General features: G+C 40.6%; 1 protein-coding gene across 2 annotated transcripts in view; it reads right to left on the bottom strand.

Annotated features, from left to right (window-relative positions):
* The window catches only part of TUBGCP5 (tubulin gamma complex component 5), a 41,646-nt gene extending 40,798 nt beyond the window's left edge, over positions 1-848 (bottom strand). For both annotated transcript variants that reach the window (XM_077123959.1, XM_077123960.1), the window contains exon 1: positions 623-848. In XM_077123959.1, coding sequence (XP_076980074.1) covers positions 623-768 — 146 coding nt within the window. In that variant the 5' untranslated portion in view covers positions 769-848. The remainder of the gene's footprint in view (positions 1-622) is intronic.
* Between the last annotated feature and the right edge of the window lie 16,392 nt (positions 849-17,240).

Below are 17,240 nucleotides of genomic sequence, written 5' to 3'. Positions count from 1 at the left end.
AATGAGAAGCTGTATTAGAGGTTGTATTGGGTGACTTAGTGTACTACGGGTCTAGAACTGTTCTAGGTGCTGAGATACAATTATGAACAAAACAGACCAAGAACCAAGATCCTTGCTCCCCAGCAACTTACATTCCAGCTGGGTGTGGGGGAAGGTGGAGACAAAGAGTAAACAACTGATATATCCAATGTGTTTTGATAAGCGCTCTGGCAAAACACCGAGAGCAGGGTAAGGGAGATCTGGAATGGCCCGGGCAGGAAGAAGGAGTGAGAGAGAATACAACTCTAAATAGGATGTGATCATTATTTTGCTCTTAAGACTCGTACTGCACAAAGCGCAATGGCTACAGTAGAGACAGAGTACGAACCTGCTCTCTAAAAGCGCACATACTAAGACGGGAGGCGGGCACTCAACAACTCACAATTCACTGTAGAAGCACGCGTGTGTCTCGCGACGGGGCCACAGAAGACCCTAAGGCACCGAATAAGGGCAGGGCCTATGCGGGTTTCCCCGAGGATCCCACAGCTAGGTTGCGCGACCCCGCCCCTCCTCCTCTGGGCTCGCTGGGCAAAAAGGACACAAAGACCCAAGCGCAGAGTCCCCGCCCGTGAGCATCCCACACCTGAAGTTGGACCAGACGAAGCTCAGGGCGAGCTGGAAGTTGGGGTCCGCCTCATCCTGCAGACCAGTCATATGCCGGACGAGCTCCAGCACGTCCACCTCCTGTTGTCTGTCCAGCCAGCTCCACGGCGGAACGGCTCGAGCCATTGCCCCTGCTATCCCTCACTACCCGCGCATTCGCACACCAGCAATGCAAGTTCTCGGTGAGTTACGACTGCTCTCGCGAGAGTTAGCTCAGCCGCGGCATTGGGTCTCGGCGACGTTTGGTTGCTATCGCAAGAGTTCGCGCTTCGGTCGTGTGACGACTAGGGCGTCAGTGCGCATGTCTTCTGGACAATGCTGCCGGTATTGTTTTTGTGAGATGTTGGTGTTGTGTCTCCCACTTGCACTTAGTAAAGTTGAGTGTGTTAAAGAAGATACTGCAGAGAAGAAAACCGACAAGGAAACAAAACAATACAAAGATAAAGAAGATACTGCATTATTTGAGGTACAGACCGTTTGTGTGACCTGCATGAAGCTCCATTCCTACGCTGAGCTCCAGAAAGCTCGCTGCCGACGCCGCTTCCTGGGAGGTTCTCTCACACCTCTAAGGCACAGTATTGTTGCCGAAGGATTTTCTCCTCATCGAACTTAAAAGATATATATCATACAACCTTCGTGTTTAAGACAAAATGTAGCATATTTATATAGACAAGAAACAACTTTTGGAGAAGAGTAACTAACATTTTCTCTTGCTCTGCAATCCCCGTAGACCCAGGAAAGCGCCTCACATATCGCTTGGTTGTCAAAAGAGACAAGAACACCGAAGTGCGTACAGCAGGACCAAGAGAAGTGTATAATTTCGAGGTTGAAAGGAAAACACAGAGTCTTAATCCTCCGCCTGCCATTTAATGGGGGTGTGGCCTCAGGCTAGTCGCTTCTCCCTCAACCTCAGTTTTCTCAAAAGAGGGTTCTGGTGGGGCAGAGAAGGGTTATTCCTATTTAATAGAGTTAGTGCGCATACAGCATTTAGAGCCAGGCACTTGGCAAGTCCTCCAAGAGTTAATTGTTACTATTAAGAGATATGTAATGGTCTCTGGCTAATTTTGGTTGATGGTTTAACTTCTGATAATTTTGATCATAATTCAGTAATATCTTTTATTTTTTTGGGTGGTGGAGGGTAAGGGGAGCATGGGCCTAGAGTAGAACCCTGGACTCCCGTGTGACAGGGAGCAGGGGCTTGGGCCTACGAGGACCACTAGCAGAAACTGAGAACAGATGGTTTTTAAAATGGGGGGAAAATATGTATCTTGAAAGCTATTTAAAAACATACTCATAATGAGAGAAAAAGAAAGATCAGTTGACTAGATAGCAGCAAAGAAAGAAATCACCAGACACATTAAAATACAAGAAGAAATGCCCCAGTCAAAAGAATAAATCTGAAAGAGGAGATATAGAATCTGGAATAGCTAATCAAAGATGTTCAAACAAATTTCCTGAAAAAACTCAAATAAATGAATGGGAATATGCATGAAGAGATAAAAGATACTAAGAAGAAACTAGGAGAGCATAAAGAAGAATTTGGAAGAATATATAGAAAAATAACAGGCATTATAGAAATAAATGACACTAGATGATGTTTAAAATATACTAGGCACACACAACAGTAGGTTTGAAGACGCAGAAGAGTATCAGGTGAGAGCATTCTAGCATTGAGCCACCCATGCACCCCTTAGTATATCTTTATACCCTTATTTTCAGGTACCATGACTCTGGTTAGTTGTATATCCTTCTCCAAGGTTCAGTTTCGTATAGAAAAATGAAGAAATTGAACATAATGACCTTTTAAGTTTTCCTGTCACACAGGCCAAGTGATGACACCTCACTGCTCCAAGGTCATTTTGAAAGATGCCTCCTGCTCTCAGTTGCTTATAACGGAAAATGGCTGAAGAAGGAATTTATAACTATCTGGCCAAGGTTGGAGAACTGCCTTTGTTATTTGTAATAAAAACTGCCTTTATTTCTGTTAACTATTGCTTGTAGCAAACCATTTAAAAACTTACTGCATATGTCTCTTTAAAAATTTTTTCTTTTAGAAATTTTATGGGTTTTCATGTGGCTTGTTGCATTGCATTTCTATAGTATTAGATAGTGATATACCACCAATAACATTGCACAAGATTACCTTAAGGAGGAGGAAAATTATTCTGTATAAGAGAACTTATACGCTTTCCCTGGGCAATCTCTTTATTCTAGTTTCAACTCTCATCTGTATGCTTATAACTCTCAAATCTGTCCATACAGCTCTCATTTTTATTGACACCCAAATCAATAATTGGTGTCTGTACATCACCAAAAAATCGGTATATATAAACACACACATGCACTTTGGTTCAAGGCCAAAAATTAAGGTCTTGTATTATTTAGGGTTCTCTAGAGAAACAGAATCAACAGGAAATACTCGCAAATATAAAATTTATAAAAGTGTCTCACATCATCGTGGAAACGCAGAGTCCAAAATCTGCAGGGCAGGCTGTGAAGCCAACAATTCCAATGGAGCGTCTGGACTAACTCCACAGGAGAGGCTCACCAGCCGAGACAGGAAGAGCCTGCCTGTCTCTTCTGAATCCTCCTTAAAAGGCTTCCAGTGATCAGATTAAGCATTACTCATTGCAGAAGACACTCCTCTTTGGCTGATTACAAATGTAATCAGCTGTGGATGTAGCTGACATGATCATGATTTAATTCTATGAAATGTCCTCATCGCAACAGACATTGCCCAACCAGACAAACAGATACTACCACTTGACCAAGTTGACACATGAACGTAACTGTGACAGGCCTTATGTTATGTGTGGCTTGTTATGTATAACTGGGAGGACTTTGAATGGCCTAAAGTTCACCTTCCTGTTGTACTTCCATGGGTGCCCTTGCCAAAACAACCTCATTATCACCAGGACCAGGCACAGTACCTCTTATCTTTGAATAGCAGGCTCCAGTCTCCTGGTAGCCCATGGGGGGTTATTTATTTATTTATTCAAATAAACCAACACATCCTCTTGTGGGTACCTCCTTTTTTTTACTACAATGCCTGACCCCCATGGCCTCTGCTTGTTCACTTTGTTCTCAGGTGAAATCCTGGTGAGACCTTACATGGCACAAGATCCTTCTCCTCAAAGCTGCAAATATGTATGACTAATGAAGTGCTATTGAGTTCATCTGGCTAATGTTGGGTGTTCTGTGTTTGACCATTTCCATTACCCTAGGGCAGGAATCCTTCTATCACCAATGGGGTGAAGAGTGGGAAATCAGAACCACCAGTGTTATAACAGGATGGGTCAGCCATGACTGAGAAAACCTCATCAGCTTTAATGGACCGCTCTTGGGTAACCAACTGGTTCTCTGATATGACAAAGGCTGCTGGGATGGAATTGCCAGTTGCTGGAGTGCTTGCATTTTGGCTTGTGTGGGATTGTGTTGTGTTGGCCAGATGTTGACACCTCTCCCTACCTAAAGTACATTCAACTTCTAGACAAGAATTTTTAATAGGCTATACCCTGGTCTTTTTGTTTGCCAGGGCTGCTACAACAAATACCACCCACTAGTCTGACTTAAACAACAAAAATTTATTACCTTATGATTTTAGAGGATAGCAGTCCAACATCAAGTTATCAGCAGAGCTTGCCTCTTCCCAGAAGTGGGTAATATTCTGATGATGGCAGTCCTCCATCACATAATGATGTCCTTAGTCTCCTCCTGTGGCTTTCTCTGCTTCTGAAGTCCTCAGTTCAGGCTTTTAAGACTGCTAAATTATCAGATTAGGAGATTCCCCACATTGTTGAGGTTATCGCTTTTGTTGATTGTAGATTCAATCAGCCATATTTCATCTTTGAAATACCTTCACTGTAACTATCAGACCAGAGCTTGCTGGACATCCTGTCCTAACCAAGTGGACACATGAAATTAACCGTCACACCTGGCATAACATGACATTGCATTCAGCCTGCATTTAGAAGATTGTCTCTGAGGCTTCTGCCTGTAGGGTGGCAACAACACCACCATAATTAGTTAGTGCTTGAGTCCACTTTTACTAAGTGTTGGGCTAGTGCTCCATGGGCACTGCATCTAGTCTGGTGACCATTACTTGGGGCAGCCCTATGGAGTTGTGATTGGGATAGACCTGGGGATGGCCCGTTGTCAAACAGGAAGGAAGGCCACCACCTTGGGGAGAACTAAGCATACCACCTTGGTTGCTTAACAAGAGTTGTTTTTCAGGCAAAGGAGTGAGTAACCTTTACTCATCTCTTGTGCTGCCAAGGGCACACTCTCCAGATACCATGGGCTACACATCCTTGGTAGCCCAAAGTGTATTGCTGATGGGGAGAAAAGCAGTTGGTACTCCATTGCTCTCCCAGTGCAAAACCCCTAGCTAACATACCTGGGTTTGCTTAGGACATTTTGTCAGTATGCCAAAGGGCTAAACTTATGATCATGGAGCTTGATGGGTTCCATCTAGGCTATAAACAAAATTATTTTACTGAATGTGAACCCTAACCCTGGGGAAATTAACTGACATTCCCTAGGACAAGAGGTGGCCCTCTATGAGGAAGGTTGCAGGGCTCCTGAAATTTCACTCAGAAAGGCCACAACACACATGATTGGACAGAGACGGAAACTAAATACCACAAGTCTATATGGCTAGAAATCCAAAATTAGGTAATTTGTAGAGAGAGGAAAGAAAGGAAGGGGGCAAAAGGGGAGAGGGGTAAGGGGTGGAGAAAAAAAAGAAGGCGAGAAATAGAAAAATAGACCTGAAGCCTGTGTGGTGGGAATAGGCAAGGCTATAACAGATGATAGCTTTGATCCATCCAAAGCGTGTACCTGGAACTCATCCACCACACCACTCTGCTGCCTGTAGCACTGTTGCAACGAAAATCCTGAACCTCAGGTATAGTGATTAGCATTATGTGTCAATGTGGCTAGGTTCTGGTACTTAGTTTTTTAATCAATCAGTAACCTAGAGTTGCTGTGAAGGTATTTTGTACATGCGGTTAACGTCTACAATCAACTTCAAGTAAAGGAGATTACCCTTAACATTTTTTTTTTTTGCATGGGCAGGCAGCGGGTCTCTAGCATGGCAGGTGAGAACTCTGCCTGCTGAGCCACCATGGCCTGCTTTCCCTCAACATTTTTTGTGAGCCTCATCAATCAGTTGAAGGCCTTAAAAGCAAAAACAGAGGTTTCCCAAAGAGGAAATTCGGCCTCAAGACAGCAGCATAAAAATCCTTCCTGAGCAGCCTGTCAGAATACTGTATAGATTTCATACTCAAGACCGTAACATTAACTCTTGCTTGAGTTTCCAGCCTGCTGGCCTGTCCTATGGATTTCAGATTTGCCAGCCCCCACAACTGTGCAAGCCAGTTCCTTAAAAATAAATTAATTTATGTAATATTTAAAAACAAATTTCTAAATATTTATAAAATAAATGTCAAGACACAACATACATATGCATATTTATATATACAAAAATGTATATAATATATATTAAATGCATGTATCTTATTCATTCTGTTTCTCTGGAGAATCATGATACAGGTTATTTTTAGCTTTTTTTAAAAAAATTTTATTTTGTAATACTTTCAAACTTACAGGACAGTTACAAAAACAATACAACCCCCATGCAGAGAACTCCAAAATGTCACTACCTGTTCTCAGATAATTACCAATAATGCTACCAATGTTAGCATTTTGCCACATTTGCCATCTCATTCTGTCTATTTGTCTGTCCATCCATCTGTCTATTTATCAATCCATTTTGTGAACACTTGAGTGTAGGTTGCACACATCATGTTTCTTGAACACTTCATATTACCATGTACATTTCCTAAGAACAAGGATAGTCACTATGTAACCACCTAAGTATAATCATCAAGTTCAAGAAATTTAACATTGATGGAAAACTTACAGTCTATATTCCATTTTTTGTATGTCACAATAGTGTGTATTTGATTGAGCCTTTTCTCCTCTCAATAGATTCCATCTGGGATCACATATTGCATTTAATTATCATTGTCTCTTTAGTTCTCTTTCTTTTTTATTTTTAATTGTGGGAGCATAGGTGCATCATAAACTTTTCTGTTTCAACTCCTCCCAAACATACCATTCAGTGGGATTAATAATATTCACAATGATGCGGTACCCTCACCACCTTCCATTACTAAAACATTCCCAGCTTCCCAAACAGAAACCCTATATCCCTTATGTATTAACTCTGCATTATCCCTATCTCCATCCCTGGCAACCTGTATTCTACTTTCTGTACCCATGAGCTAGCATATAACTCCAATATTTTCTTTGTAGTTTACCGTGAAACCTAAATTTTAACATCCTAAATATATAATAAATTTGTTTTCTTTGATACCAACATAACTTCAACAGTACACACAAAATATGTTCCTGTACCTCTTTGTCTCCTTACTTGTCTCAAATTATGTGTTTACACATGTGAGTCCCCAAAAAACTGTTTTCTCATCATGTTTTGTGCACTTTCCTTTTAGATCCTGTAGGGAGGGATGAATGAAGTTACAAACAAAAAATAAAATATTACTGGCATTTAGATTTACTCCTGTCATTACCCTTACTGGAGATCCTTTATTTCTTCATGTGGCTTCAGTCTACTGTCTATTGTCCTTTCCTTTTAATCTGTAGAACTTTCTTTAGCATCTCTTTTTTTTTTTTTTTTTTTAGTTTTTTATTATTATTATTATTTTTCACATGGACAGACACCGGGAATAGAACACAGGTCTCTGGCGTGGCAGGCGAGAACTCTGCCAGTGAGCCACCATGGCCCACCCAGCATCTCTTTTAAAGCCAATTTAGTGGTGACAAACTCCCTCAGCTTTTTAAAATGCAATTTTATTGAGATATATTCACATATAATATAATCATCAAAAGTATTCAATCATTGGCTGACAGTATCATTATATAGTTGTGCATTCATAACCATGATCAATTTCAGAACATTTTCATTGCTCAAAAAAAAATAAAAAATAAAAAAGAATGCCAAAATATCCATACTTCTGTGCTGGGTTGAAAGGACTTATGTATCCTAGAAAAGCCACTGTTTTAATACTAATCAATCTTGTGGGAGCAACGATTTCTTCTAATCCCTATTCAGTACTATAGGTTGGAAACTTGATTAGGTTATCTCCACGGAAATGTGACTCAATCAATTGTGGGTGTTAAACTTGATTAGATGGAGGCATGTCTCCACCCATTCTATGTGGGTTTTGATTAGTTTACTGTAATCCTATAAAAGAGGAGATATTTTGGAGAGAGCTCCTTTTGAGAATGAAGAGAAAGCTGCAGAACCACGACAGAAGAACAAGAGAAGCACAGAGTCCACCAGCCAGCAATCTTTGGAGGTGAAGAAGGAAAACACCTCCTGGGGAGATTCATGAAGCAAGAGGCCCAAGAGAAAGCTAGCAGACATCGCCATGTTCGCCAGGTGCCCTTCCAGCTGAGAGAGAAATGCTGAACATCCTTGGCCTGCTTGAACCAAGGTTCTTTCCATGGTTCTGTCTATAGACAGAATTTGGACAATTTCACAGCCTTCGAACTGTAAACTAGCAACTTATTAAATTCGCCTTTTGAAAACCCATTCCATTTCTGGTGTATGGCATCTGGAAGCTAGCAAAGTAGAACACCTCTAATCCCCCCTATTATTTATTTATTTTCTGTCTTATTTTCTTATTCATCTGCCCATACCCTAGAGAAAAGTGTCAGTCACAAGGTTTTCACAATCACATAGTCATGCTGTCAAAGCTATGTAGTTATAAAATCATCATCATGAATACAGGCTACTGGTTTATGGTTCAAAAGTTTTAGGTATTTCCTTCTAGCTATTCTAATACACTACAAACTAAAAAAGAATATTTATATAATGCGTAAGGATAACCTCCAGAATGACCTCTAAACTCTATTTGAAATCACTTAGCCACTGACACCTCATTTTGTTATATTTCTTTCCCCCTTTTGGTCAAAAAGTCATTCTGAATCCTATGATACCAGAGCCAGACTTGTTGCTGAGAGTCATGTCTCATGTTGCCAGGGAGATTTGCACTTCTGGGAGTCATGTCCCATTTAGTGGGGAGGGTAATGAGTATATTTTGCAGTTGCACTTATAGATTGAGGCCACATCTGAGCAACAAAAGAGGTTCTCTAGGGATGGCTCATAGGTGGAATTATAAATAGGCTTAGCTTCTCCTTTGCAAGAATAAGTTTCCTAAGGGAAAGCCCCAAGATCAAGGGCTTGGCTTATTAAAATGGAAGACCTAATGCCTGTGAGAATATCAGGAATTTCTCAGGTGGCTGTATTAGCTAGGGTTCTCTAGAGAAACTGAATCAGCAAGAGATATCTGTAAATATAAAATTCATAAAAGGTCTCATGTACCCATGGGAATGTAGAGCCCAAGTCTGTAGGGCAGGTCATGAGCTGGCAGCTCCAATGAAGGTCCTCAATAAACTCTTAGGAGAGGCTGGCTGGGCAACCATGGGGATGTAAGAATCCAAGATCTGTAGGGCAGGCAATGAGCTGGAAGCTCCAATGAAGGTTCTCGATGAACCCTCAGGAGAGACTGGCTGGCTGAAGCAGGAAGAGTGATTAAAAGCCTTCAGGTGATTAGGTTAAGCATCACTCATTGCAGAAGACACTCCCCTTAGCTGAAATGCAATCAGTTGATGCATCCAACATGGTCATGATTAAAGTCCATGAAATGTCCTCATAGCAACAGATAGGCCAGTGCTTGTCTGACCAGACAACCCAGCACCACCACCTGGCCAAGTAGACACATGAACCTGACCATGACAGTCCACCCCTTGTCAACTTGGCAGCAATACATGTCACCTTAAACCATACTTAATCTCTAAATAGAAAATAATAACAGACACAGTTTTTCCTCACCTAACAATACTCAACTGTCCTGTGTCCAGCCAGAAACTCATTAAATCTCTCCAGAATAGGGTGCAAGTCCTTGGGTAAAATTCACTTTTAAACTTGGTATCTTACAACTTAAATACTATAACACGAACAAAACAGCTTATGTCATATGATAAATGAGATAAAGAGGAAAACAAAGATATTTGATTTATGTATAAATACATAGAAACTAATTACAAAGCAAGGAAGAAATATTCATACCATTACAGTCCTTGTGTCTGTAACTGATCACATGATCATAGTTCATGTTTATCACTACCTTAGAACTGTAAACTAGCAACTTAATAAATTCCCCTTTTTATAAGCTGTTCCATTTTTGGTATATTGCATTCTGGCAGCTTGCAAATTAAAAACAGTCACCCTGGTAAAAGACCAAGGGTCTCTCTGGGGAATGTTGGAGGGAAGATTAGCAGTATAACTTTTTGACAATGTAACAGGTCCCTTCCCAAGTGTACCTGGCTTTCCACTTATTCAAGGGGCTCTGGGTCTCTAAACTGTCTCAAGTCTGGGAATTTATTAAGTGACTATGACTCTTTCTTTTTATAATTCAGATTAGATTTTGTTCACTTGACCTAGACCTCTTCTGCTTACACAGATCAAATAAAAATTTAGTAGACTGCCCATCTATTTCAGTTTTAGGTATCCCATGATCTACTAGGCAATGCCATAAATCTCTGCAATTCATATTATTTGATTGCTGCTTTGAGTCTTCTGTCCATTATGGTGGCCATACTCACCTTGTCTTTGGCTATTAAGTGCTGCCATGTGGCTTTTGCCAACTTGGAGTCCAGTCATCCCCATTGTGTTTATGGATTCCAGGTCAGTGATAGCAGTTTCCACAGTAATAGCTAACCTACAGAGAAGGCTGACTACAGAGTTCTTCAGGGATGATGGAGCTAGTCTCAAATTTATTCCTCACAGTGTGTGAGCAGGTCTTCCATGATAAATCCACTCTAACATTCCAGTCTCTCAAAGCATTTGGATCCCCTCATCCATATTATACCAGGGCAGTTCTGACATTTTGACGTCAATTAATGTTGGTCACCTTTTGATCCATGTTTCAGCCAACCACCCAAACAAACTTTTAACACCATTTCTAGTACTTAGAAGTATAACAGTGAAAACAGAATCTCTGCTTAGTGGGACCATATCAGTAAATTCAGCCTGATACAAGTTTATATTCCCTGCACCATTATCTCACACACTTAATATCCATTTCCACACATTCCCCTGATTTTTATCTATGCAAATTGGAAAACTCATGCAGTTCTTTTTTAGTATAGTATACCTCATCATAGGTCACACTTTGTACCTCATTTTTGGGGGCCAGTTGGTACTTTAGTCTTGTTACAGGTCTTGAAGCAAAGAAGCGTGGTGAGGGTGGGTCACAAAAAGAATTAGAAGTGTCTTTCAATCCATTACCTCAGAGTATTTCATTGCAGTTTCATCTGGTGAAAAATGATTAATCTCTCCAGACAGAGGAATGAGGGCTGTTTCCTTAGGGTAGGTGATTACAGGTTTAGCAGCATGAAGGGTTAAGGTGGAGGTTTGATGGCAATTCCTCAGGAAAGACTGGAGATTTGGTGGCTGTTTCTTCAGGGCAGGCTAGAGGTAGGGTGGCTGTGTCCTCAGGGCCTACTATTACAGGTTTATCTAGGAAAAACACAGCAGAATCCATTCTAATGTCCCCACTGCCATCATTATGAATCCATATGTCCCCACCCAATTTTCAGGATCCTACTCCTTTCTAATCAATGCCATCACTTTATAGCAGACACTTTCAAGGATGAGAATTTAGTGTTATAAATCTGCTACTCCTACAACGAGCCTTTGGGTTTGGTTTTCAGAAATCTCAAGTCTCTGGCCACAGGAAATAAGATTTTTTTTAGTGTACATATAGAAACTTTCATGTCATTCACACAGTGTTTAAGTTGCAAATTTGAAGAGTTCAGCTCTTCCCTTTTTGTCATAACTGTACCCAGCATATCTAAAAACAAGCCAGTATCATTCTACCTCTTAACTCCATAAAAGGCTATTAAGGTGTCAAAAACATTGTCACCCAGATCCTTGCCTCGTATAAGCATATGAGTAGGAGAATCAAATGGTGATATTTTGCATATTATTATGGCCAACTCACACCATGGACTGTCAGTGCTATCTTCGTTATTGGAAATAGAGTTATTAGTGCCTTTGAATCTAATCAGAGTAGAAAACCAATTGCAAAAACCCAATTTTAAGATTTTGTTTCTCAAGAACCACCACTCCCAGTAGCAAAGCTGTATTAGTCAGGGTTCTCTAGGGAAACAAAACCAACAGGAGATATCTGTAAATATGATATTTTATAAAAGTGTCTCATCCACCCATGGAGATGGATGAGTCCAAACACCATAGGGCAGGCTGTGGGTTGGGAACAATGATGAAAGTCTTCAATGAATTTCCCCAGGAGAGGCTTGCTTGCTGAAGTACAGATGAAAGTTCTCTCTTCTCACTGCTGAAGTTGTCACCTCTTCCTTAAAGTCTTCAACTGATTGGATTAAATCCAGCTGATTGGATTCTCAGTGTGGAAGACACTTTCCTTAGTTGATCATAGAACAGAAGAGGGGAATCACAGGAAAACACAGTGAGAATGGCCATGTGAAGACAGAGGCAGAAATTGGAGTGATGCTGCCACAAGCCAAGGAAGGCCAGAAGCCACCAGAAGCTGAAAGAAGCAAGGAAGGACCCTCCACTAGAGTCCTCTAGACAGCATGCTTCTGCTGACCTCTTGATTTTGGACTTCTGGTCTCCAGAAGTGTAAAATAAAATAATACATTTCTGTTTTAAGTCACCCAATTTGTGGCAATAATGAGAAAAATCATATATATTTCTCTACTCAGACACATTTTAGAGCCCCACAACAATGCTCAGACAGACTCACAGTATAAGTAACTGACCTACATTCTTAAGCATCTTCACCACATTTTCATTTGATTCACAGTCCACCCAAATTGCATTTGTCTATCTTTGTACTGATTTTCTCTCTCTCTCTCACCCTGCCCCCTCCCCCCTTTCTCTGTCTGTCTTCTACATTATGGTGCCAAAAGATCCAATGATTTCTTGCTGGCTCATTCAGAGGGTTGTTGTTAATGAGTCAAGTTTGATTGGAATGATTATACATACTTGATTTGACACTGGCCAAACAGGTTTTTGCTTCTTCAACGAAAGATTAAGAGGCTAGAACTGGTGAGAGACCTAGAGAATGTCAAACCAAGAGTGACTAGAGATTTGGAGACTTTGGGGGCAAATGGCAGAATGGGTAGGGAGCTGCAGAACCTATTCCTCTCCCCAAAGTAGCAAGCACACAGAAACTGTCTGGATAAATTCTCTGGGGGTTCAGAGGCCATGGTAGTTCTGTACAATGCTCATAAGAGACTGAGGAACCGTGCTCTGAGACTTTGAGTAGTTCCATCTGTGGTTCCTGGCGCCCATCTCCAACTCTTGAGGGAAGCAGCAATAGGCCATCTGATTCTTGCCTGGGGGGGGGGGGCGGGGGCTGCTGTGGACTGGGTGGCCATGGGCATCCTCTGCCCCAAGTACAGAATGGGGCATAGTCCAGTACATGAGCCAGAAACTGGCTGGCAAATTTAGAATGTGGGATCACACTGTTCCATCCCTTTCTGGTCAGATGCCACTGGACACCATTGTTTTGACAATGTCAGAGGTGGAACTGGTAAAGGGCCATTACCACCTTCCTTCTTAGGGTTGAGGGGAATATGTTGTAACAAAAGTGCAATCTCCTGGTTCATCTGGAAAGTATAGCCTTGTGATGTGGAAGAGAGAAAAAAAGCCTTTTTGAAAATATTCCTAATCCTCTCTGGAGGCCCTTTTGATCTGTTCTGCACCCCCTGTAAGAGTACCTCACCCTGTTTTGGCTGGGAAATACTGATGAACCAACAGTCAAAAAGAGAGCCTTAACAAAAAACCCAACCAATAACAAAATCCTAGAGGAGCGAGAAACCAAACTTCAGAATAAACCTGTTATAGTTTGCAAGCTGCCAGAATGTGATATACCAGAAACAGAATGGTTTTTAAAAAGGGGGATTTATTAAGTTGCAAGTTTACAGTTCTAAGTCCCTTAAAAGTCTAAATTAAGGCAAATCTATAAAAAATGTCCAAATTAAGGTGCCAAGAAGAGGTTGCCTTCACTCAAAAAAAGGCCAATGAAGTTCTGGGTTTCTCTCTCAGTTGGAAGGGCACATGGCGAAGTCTGCTAGCTTTCTCTCCCAGCTTCTTGTTTCATGAAGCTCTCCTGAAGATGTTTTCTTTCTTTGTCTCCAAAGGTCTCTGGCTGCATAGACTCTAAAGCTTTTTCCAAAATGGTTCTTTCTTAAAGGGCTCCAGTAAACAACCCACCTTGAATAGGTGGAGACACATCTCCATGGAAACCATCTAATCAAAGGTTACCATCCACCATTAGGTGGGTCACATCTACATGGAAACAATCAGAAAGCTCTCACTCAGCAATATTGAATGAGGATTAAAGGATATGGCTTTTCCGGGGTAGATAATAGCTTCAAAACAGCACATATAGGAACTCAAAAACTAACAAACATAATCCAGGACAAGACATAGATCCCGAATGATAGGGACAAATCTATGCACTGCATTTGCCTTGGGCAGGCATTTTAGATAGGAAGGTTGAAGCCCCAGAAAATCTTTACTTATCACCAGCTAATTACAAAAGCAAGAAACAGACATATCAGGGAATAATTTACAGTTTTAACATTTTAAAATATTAAAATGTAGTGTGTAACAAAAGTGCAAATCAATCAAAGAGGAAATGATGTTCTATCAAAAGGAAGAGGATAAAATACAGAAAATTCCAAAGAAGAAGACAAGTGTTTTTGTTTGCTGGCTGCCAGAATGCAATATACCAGAAATGGAATGGCTTTTAAAACGGGGAATTTAATAAGTTTCTAATTTACAGTTCCAAGGCCAAGAAAATGTCCCAATTAAAACAAGTCTATAGAAATGTCCAATCAAAGGCATCTAGGGAAAGATATCTTGGTTCAAGAAGGCCAATGAAGTTCAGGGTTTCTCTTTCAAGTGAGAAGGCACATGGTGAACACAGCTGGAGTTTCTCTCTCATCTGGAAAGGCATATGGTGAACACGGTCAGGGTTCCTCTCTCATCTGGAAGGGCACATGGCAAACACGGTGTCATCTGCTAGCTGCTTCTCCTGGCTTCCTGTTTCATGAAGCTTTTTGAAACAGGAAGCATTTTCCTTCTTCATCTCCAAAGGTCACTGGCTGGTGGACTCTGCTTTTCGAGGCTATGTCATTCTGCTCTGCTCTCTCTGAATCTCTTTCATTCTCCAAAATGTTTCCTCTTTTATAGGACTCCAGAAACTTATCAAGACCCACCCAAATGGGTGGAGACATGTCATCATCTTATCCAGTTGAACAACCACTCTTGATTCAATCATCTCTCTAGGGAATGATCTGATTACAGTTTCAAACATACAGTATTGAATAGGGATTATTCTGCCTTTACAAAATGGGATTTTGATTAAAACATGGCTTTTCTAGGGGACATGCATCCTTTCAAACCAGCATGACAAGAATGTAGACATACTGAGTAAAGCCGTAAAAACATGATATTAAAAATGTTCAATTAGAGGTAGGAAAGTACAGAGAAAGAACAAAGCATCAGGAAAACAAAGAATGAGAAATATGAGAGTCTAAGGGAGGAGAAATTTTAAAAGGAAATGAAACAGAATTACTGGAGTAGAAGACAACAATAACAGAAATGAAACATGCCTGGAGGGTTTCAATAGCAGATTGGGGCTGGCAGAAGAAACAATCAGAAGAAAAATCAAAATATATGTTAAAAGGGAAAATAGCCTAAGAAACCTCTGACACCATCAAGAGCACTGATATATGCATTACAATTGTCCCAGAAGGAGAGATGGGGCAGAAGGAATAGTGAAGTAATAATGACAGAGAACTTCCCAAACTTAGCAAAAGACATGACTACGTATATACAAGTTAAGAGAACATCAAACAGGTTTAACATGTACAAAAATATACCTACGCTATTGAATGCAAAGGATGAGAAAGTTCTGAAAGCTGCAAGAGAAAAGCAACATGTTAAGCATGACTGTCCAAATTATATTGAATCCTGCTTTCTCATCAGAAACTATGAAGCCCAGAATGCAGTGGGTTGAAATACTTAAAGTACTAAGGAAAACAACTGCCAGCCATGGATTTTATATCTGGCAAGGCCCTCTTTCAAATAGATTAAGACATTCTCAGATAAATAAAAGCTGAGGGGGTTCATCCCCGCTAGATCTGCCATACAAGCAATGATAAAGGGAGTTCTTCATACTGAAAGGAAAGGACATTAGGCAGTGGTTCAAGCAGCATAAAGAAATAAAGACCTACAGTGAAGGTCACCACTTGGGTAATTGCAACTAAATACCAGTCTTTTTATGCTGTATTGTTTGATATGTAACTCCATTTCTTTACTTCCTACATGTGCTAAAACGTAAACACACACAATGTAATGCTAAATCTAGGTTTTTGGACATAAAATGTACAAAGATATAAATGGTTTAAAATTAAAAAAAAATGGTGAAAGGATATTTTATATATAGGAGTAGTACATGTACATGCTATTGAAATTAAATTGGGATGAAAAAGGTATAAAACTTAGAAAGACAAAATAGCAAAATGGCAGAAGAAAGTCCTCTATTACCAGCAGTGCCTCAAAATGTAAATGGATTAAACTTTCCAGTCAAAAGTTAGAGATTGGCAGAATGGTTAAAAAAGAATAACTCAACTATATACTGTCTACAATAGACTCACTTTAAAGTCAACGCTACAAAGTAGTTTTAGGATGAAATGTGATTTAGTCTGATGACTGCTGAAATGCAATATTCCAGAAATGAGCTGACTTTTAACAATGGTGTATTAGCTTTTAAACTGCCAGAATGCAATGTACCAGAAATGAAACAACTTTTTTAAAGGGGAATTAAATAAGCTACAAGTTTACAGTTATAAGCCAATGAAAACGCCCAAATTATGGCACCAATAAGACGTTACCTTCACCAAAGAAAGGCTAATGAGTCTGGAACAGCTCTGTCAGCTGGGAAGTCATGTGGCTGGCATCTGCTGGTCCCTTGCTCCTGGGTTCCATTGCTTTCAGCCTCTGTTCCTGTGGGGGTTCCTCACTTTGCTTCTCTGGGGCTAGTGTTCATCTCTTGGGTATCCCCAGGTTCTGGCTTTCTTGATCTTTCATAATCTCCTAGCAAAGTCTGCTGGCCTCCAAGCATCTCCAGACATCCACAACTCTGTTCTCTGCCTGTCAGCTATGCTCTGAAGTTTCTGTCCACTGTCATTCCTGGCTCTGTCCCAAATGTTTCCTCTTTTAAAGCATTCCAGTAAGCTAATCAACACTCATCTGGAATGGGTGAAGCCACATCTCCATCTAATCAAAGGTTGCACCCTCAATCCAGCATGCCACATCTCTGTGGAGATAATCTAACCAAAATTTCCACCTACAATATTGAATCAGGATTAAAATAAATGGCTGCTTCCACAAGACTGGACCACAATTAAAATATAGCTTTTCCAGGATATATAATACTTTCAAACTGGCACAA

The sequence above is a fragment of the Tamandua tetradactyla genome, chromosome 12 (assembly GCF_023851605.1).
Source record: "Tamandua tetradactyla isolate mTamTet1 chromosome 12, mTamTet1.pri, whole genome shotgun sequence".
NCBI classification, from domain to species: Eukaryota; Metazoa; Chordata; class Mammalia; order Pilosa; family Myrmecophagidae; genus Tamandua; species Tamandua tetradactyla.
This window is presented reverse-complemented; position numbering and strand designations above follow the sequence as displayed.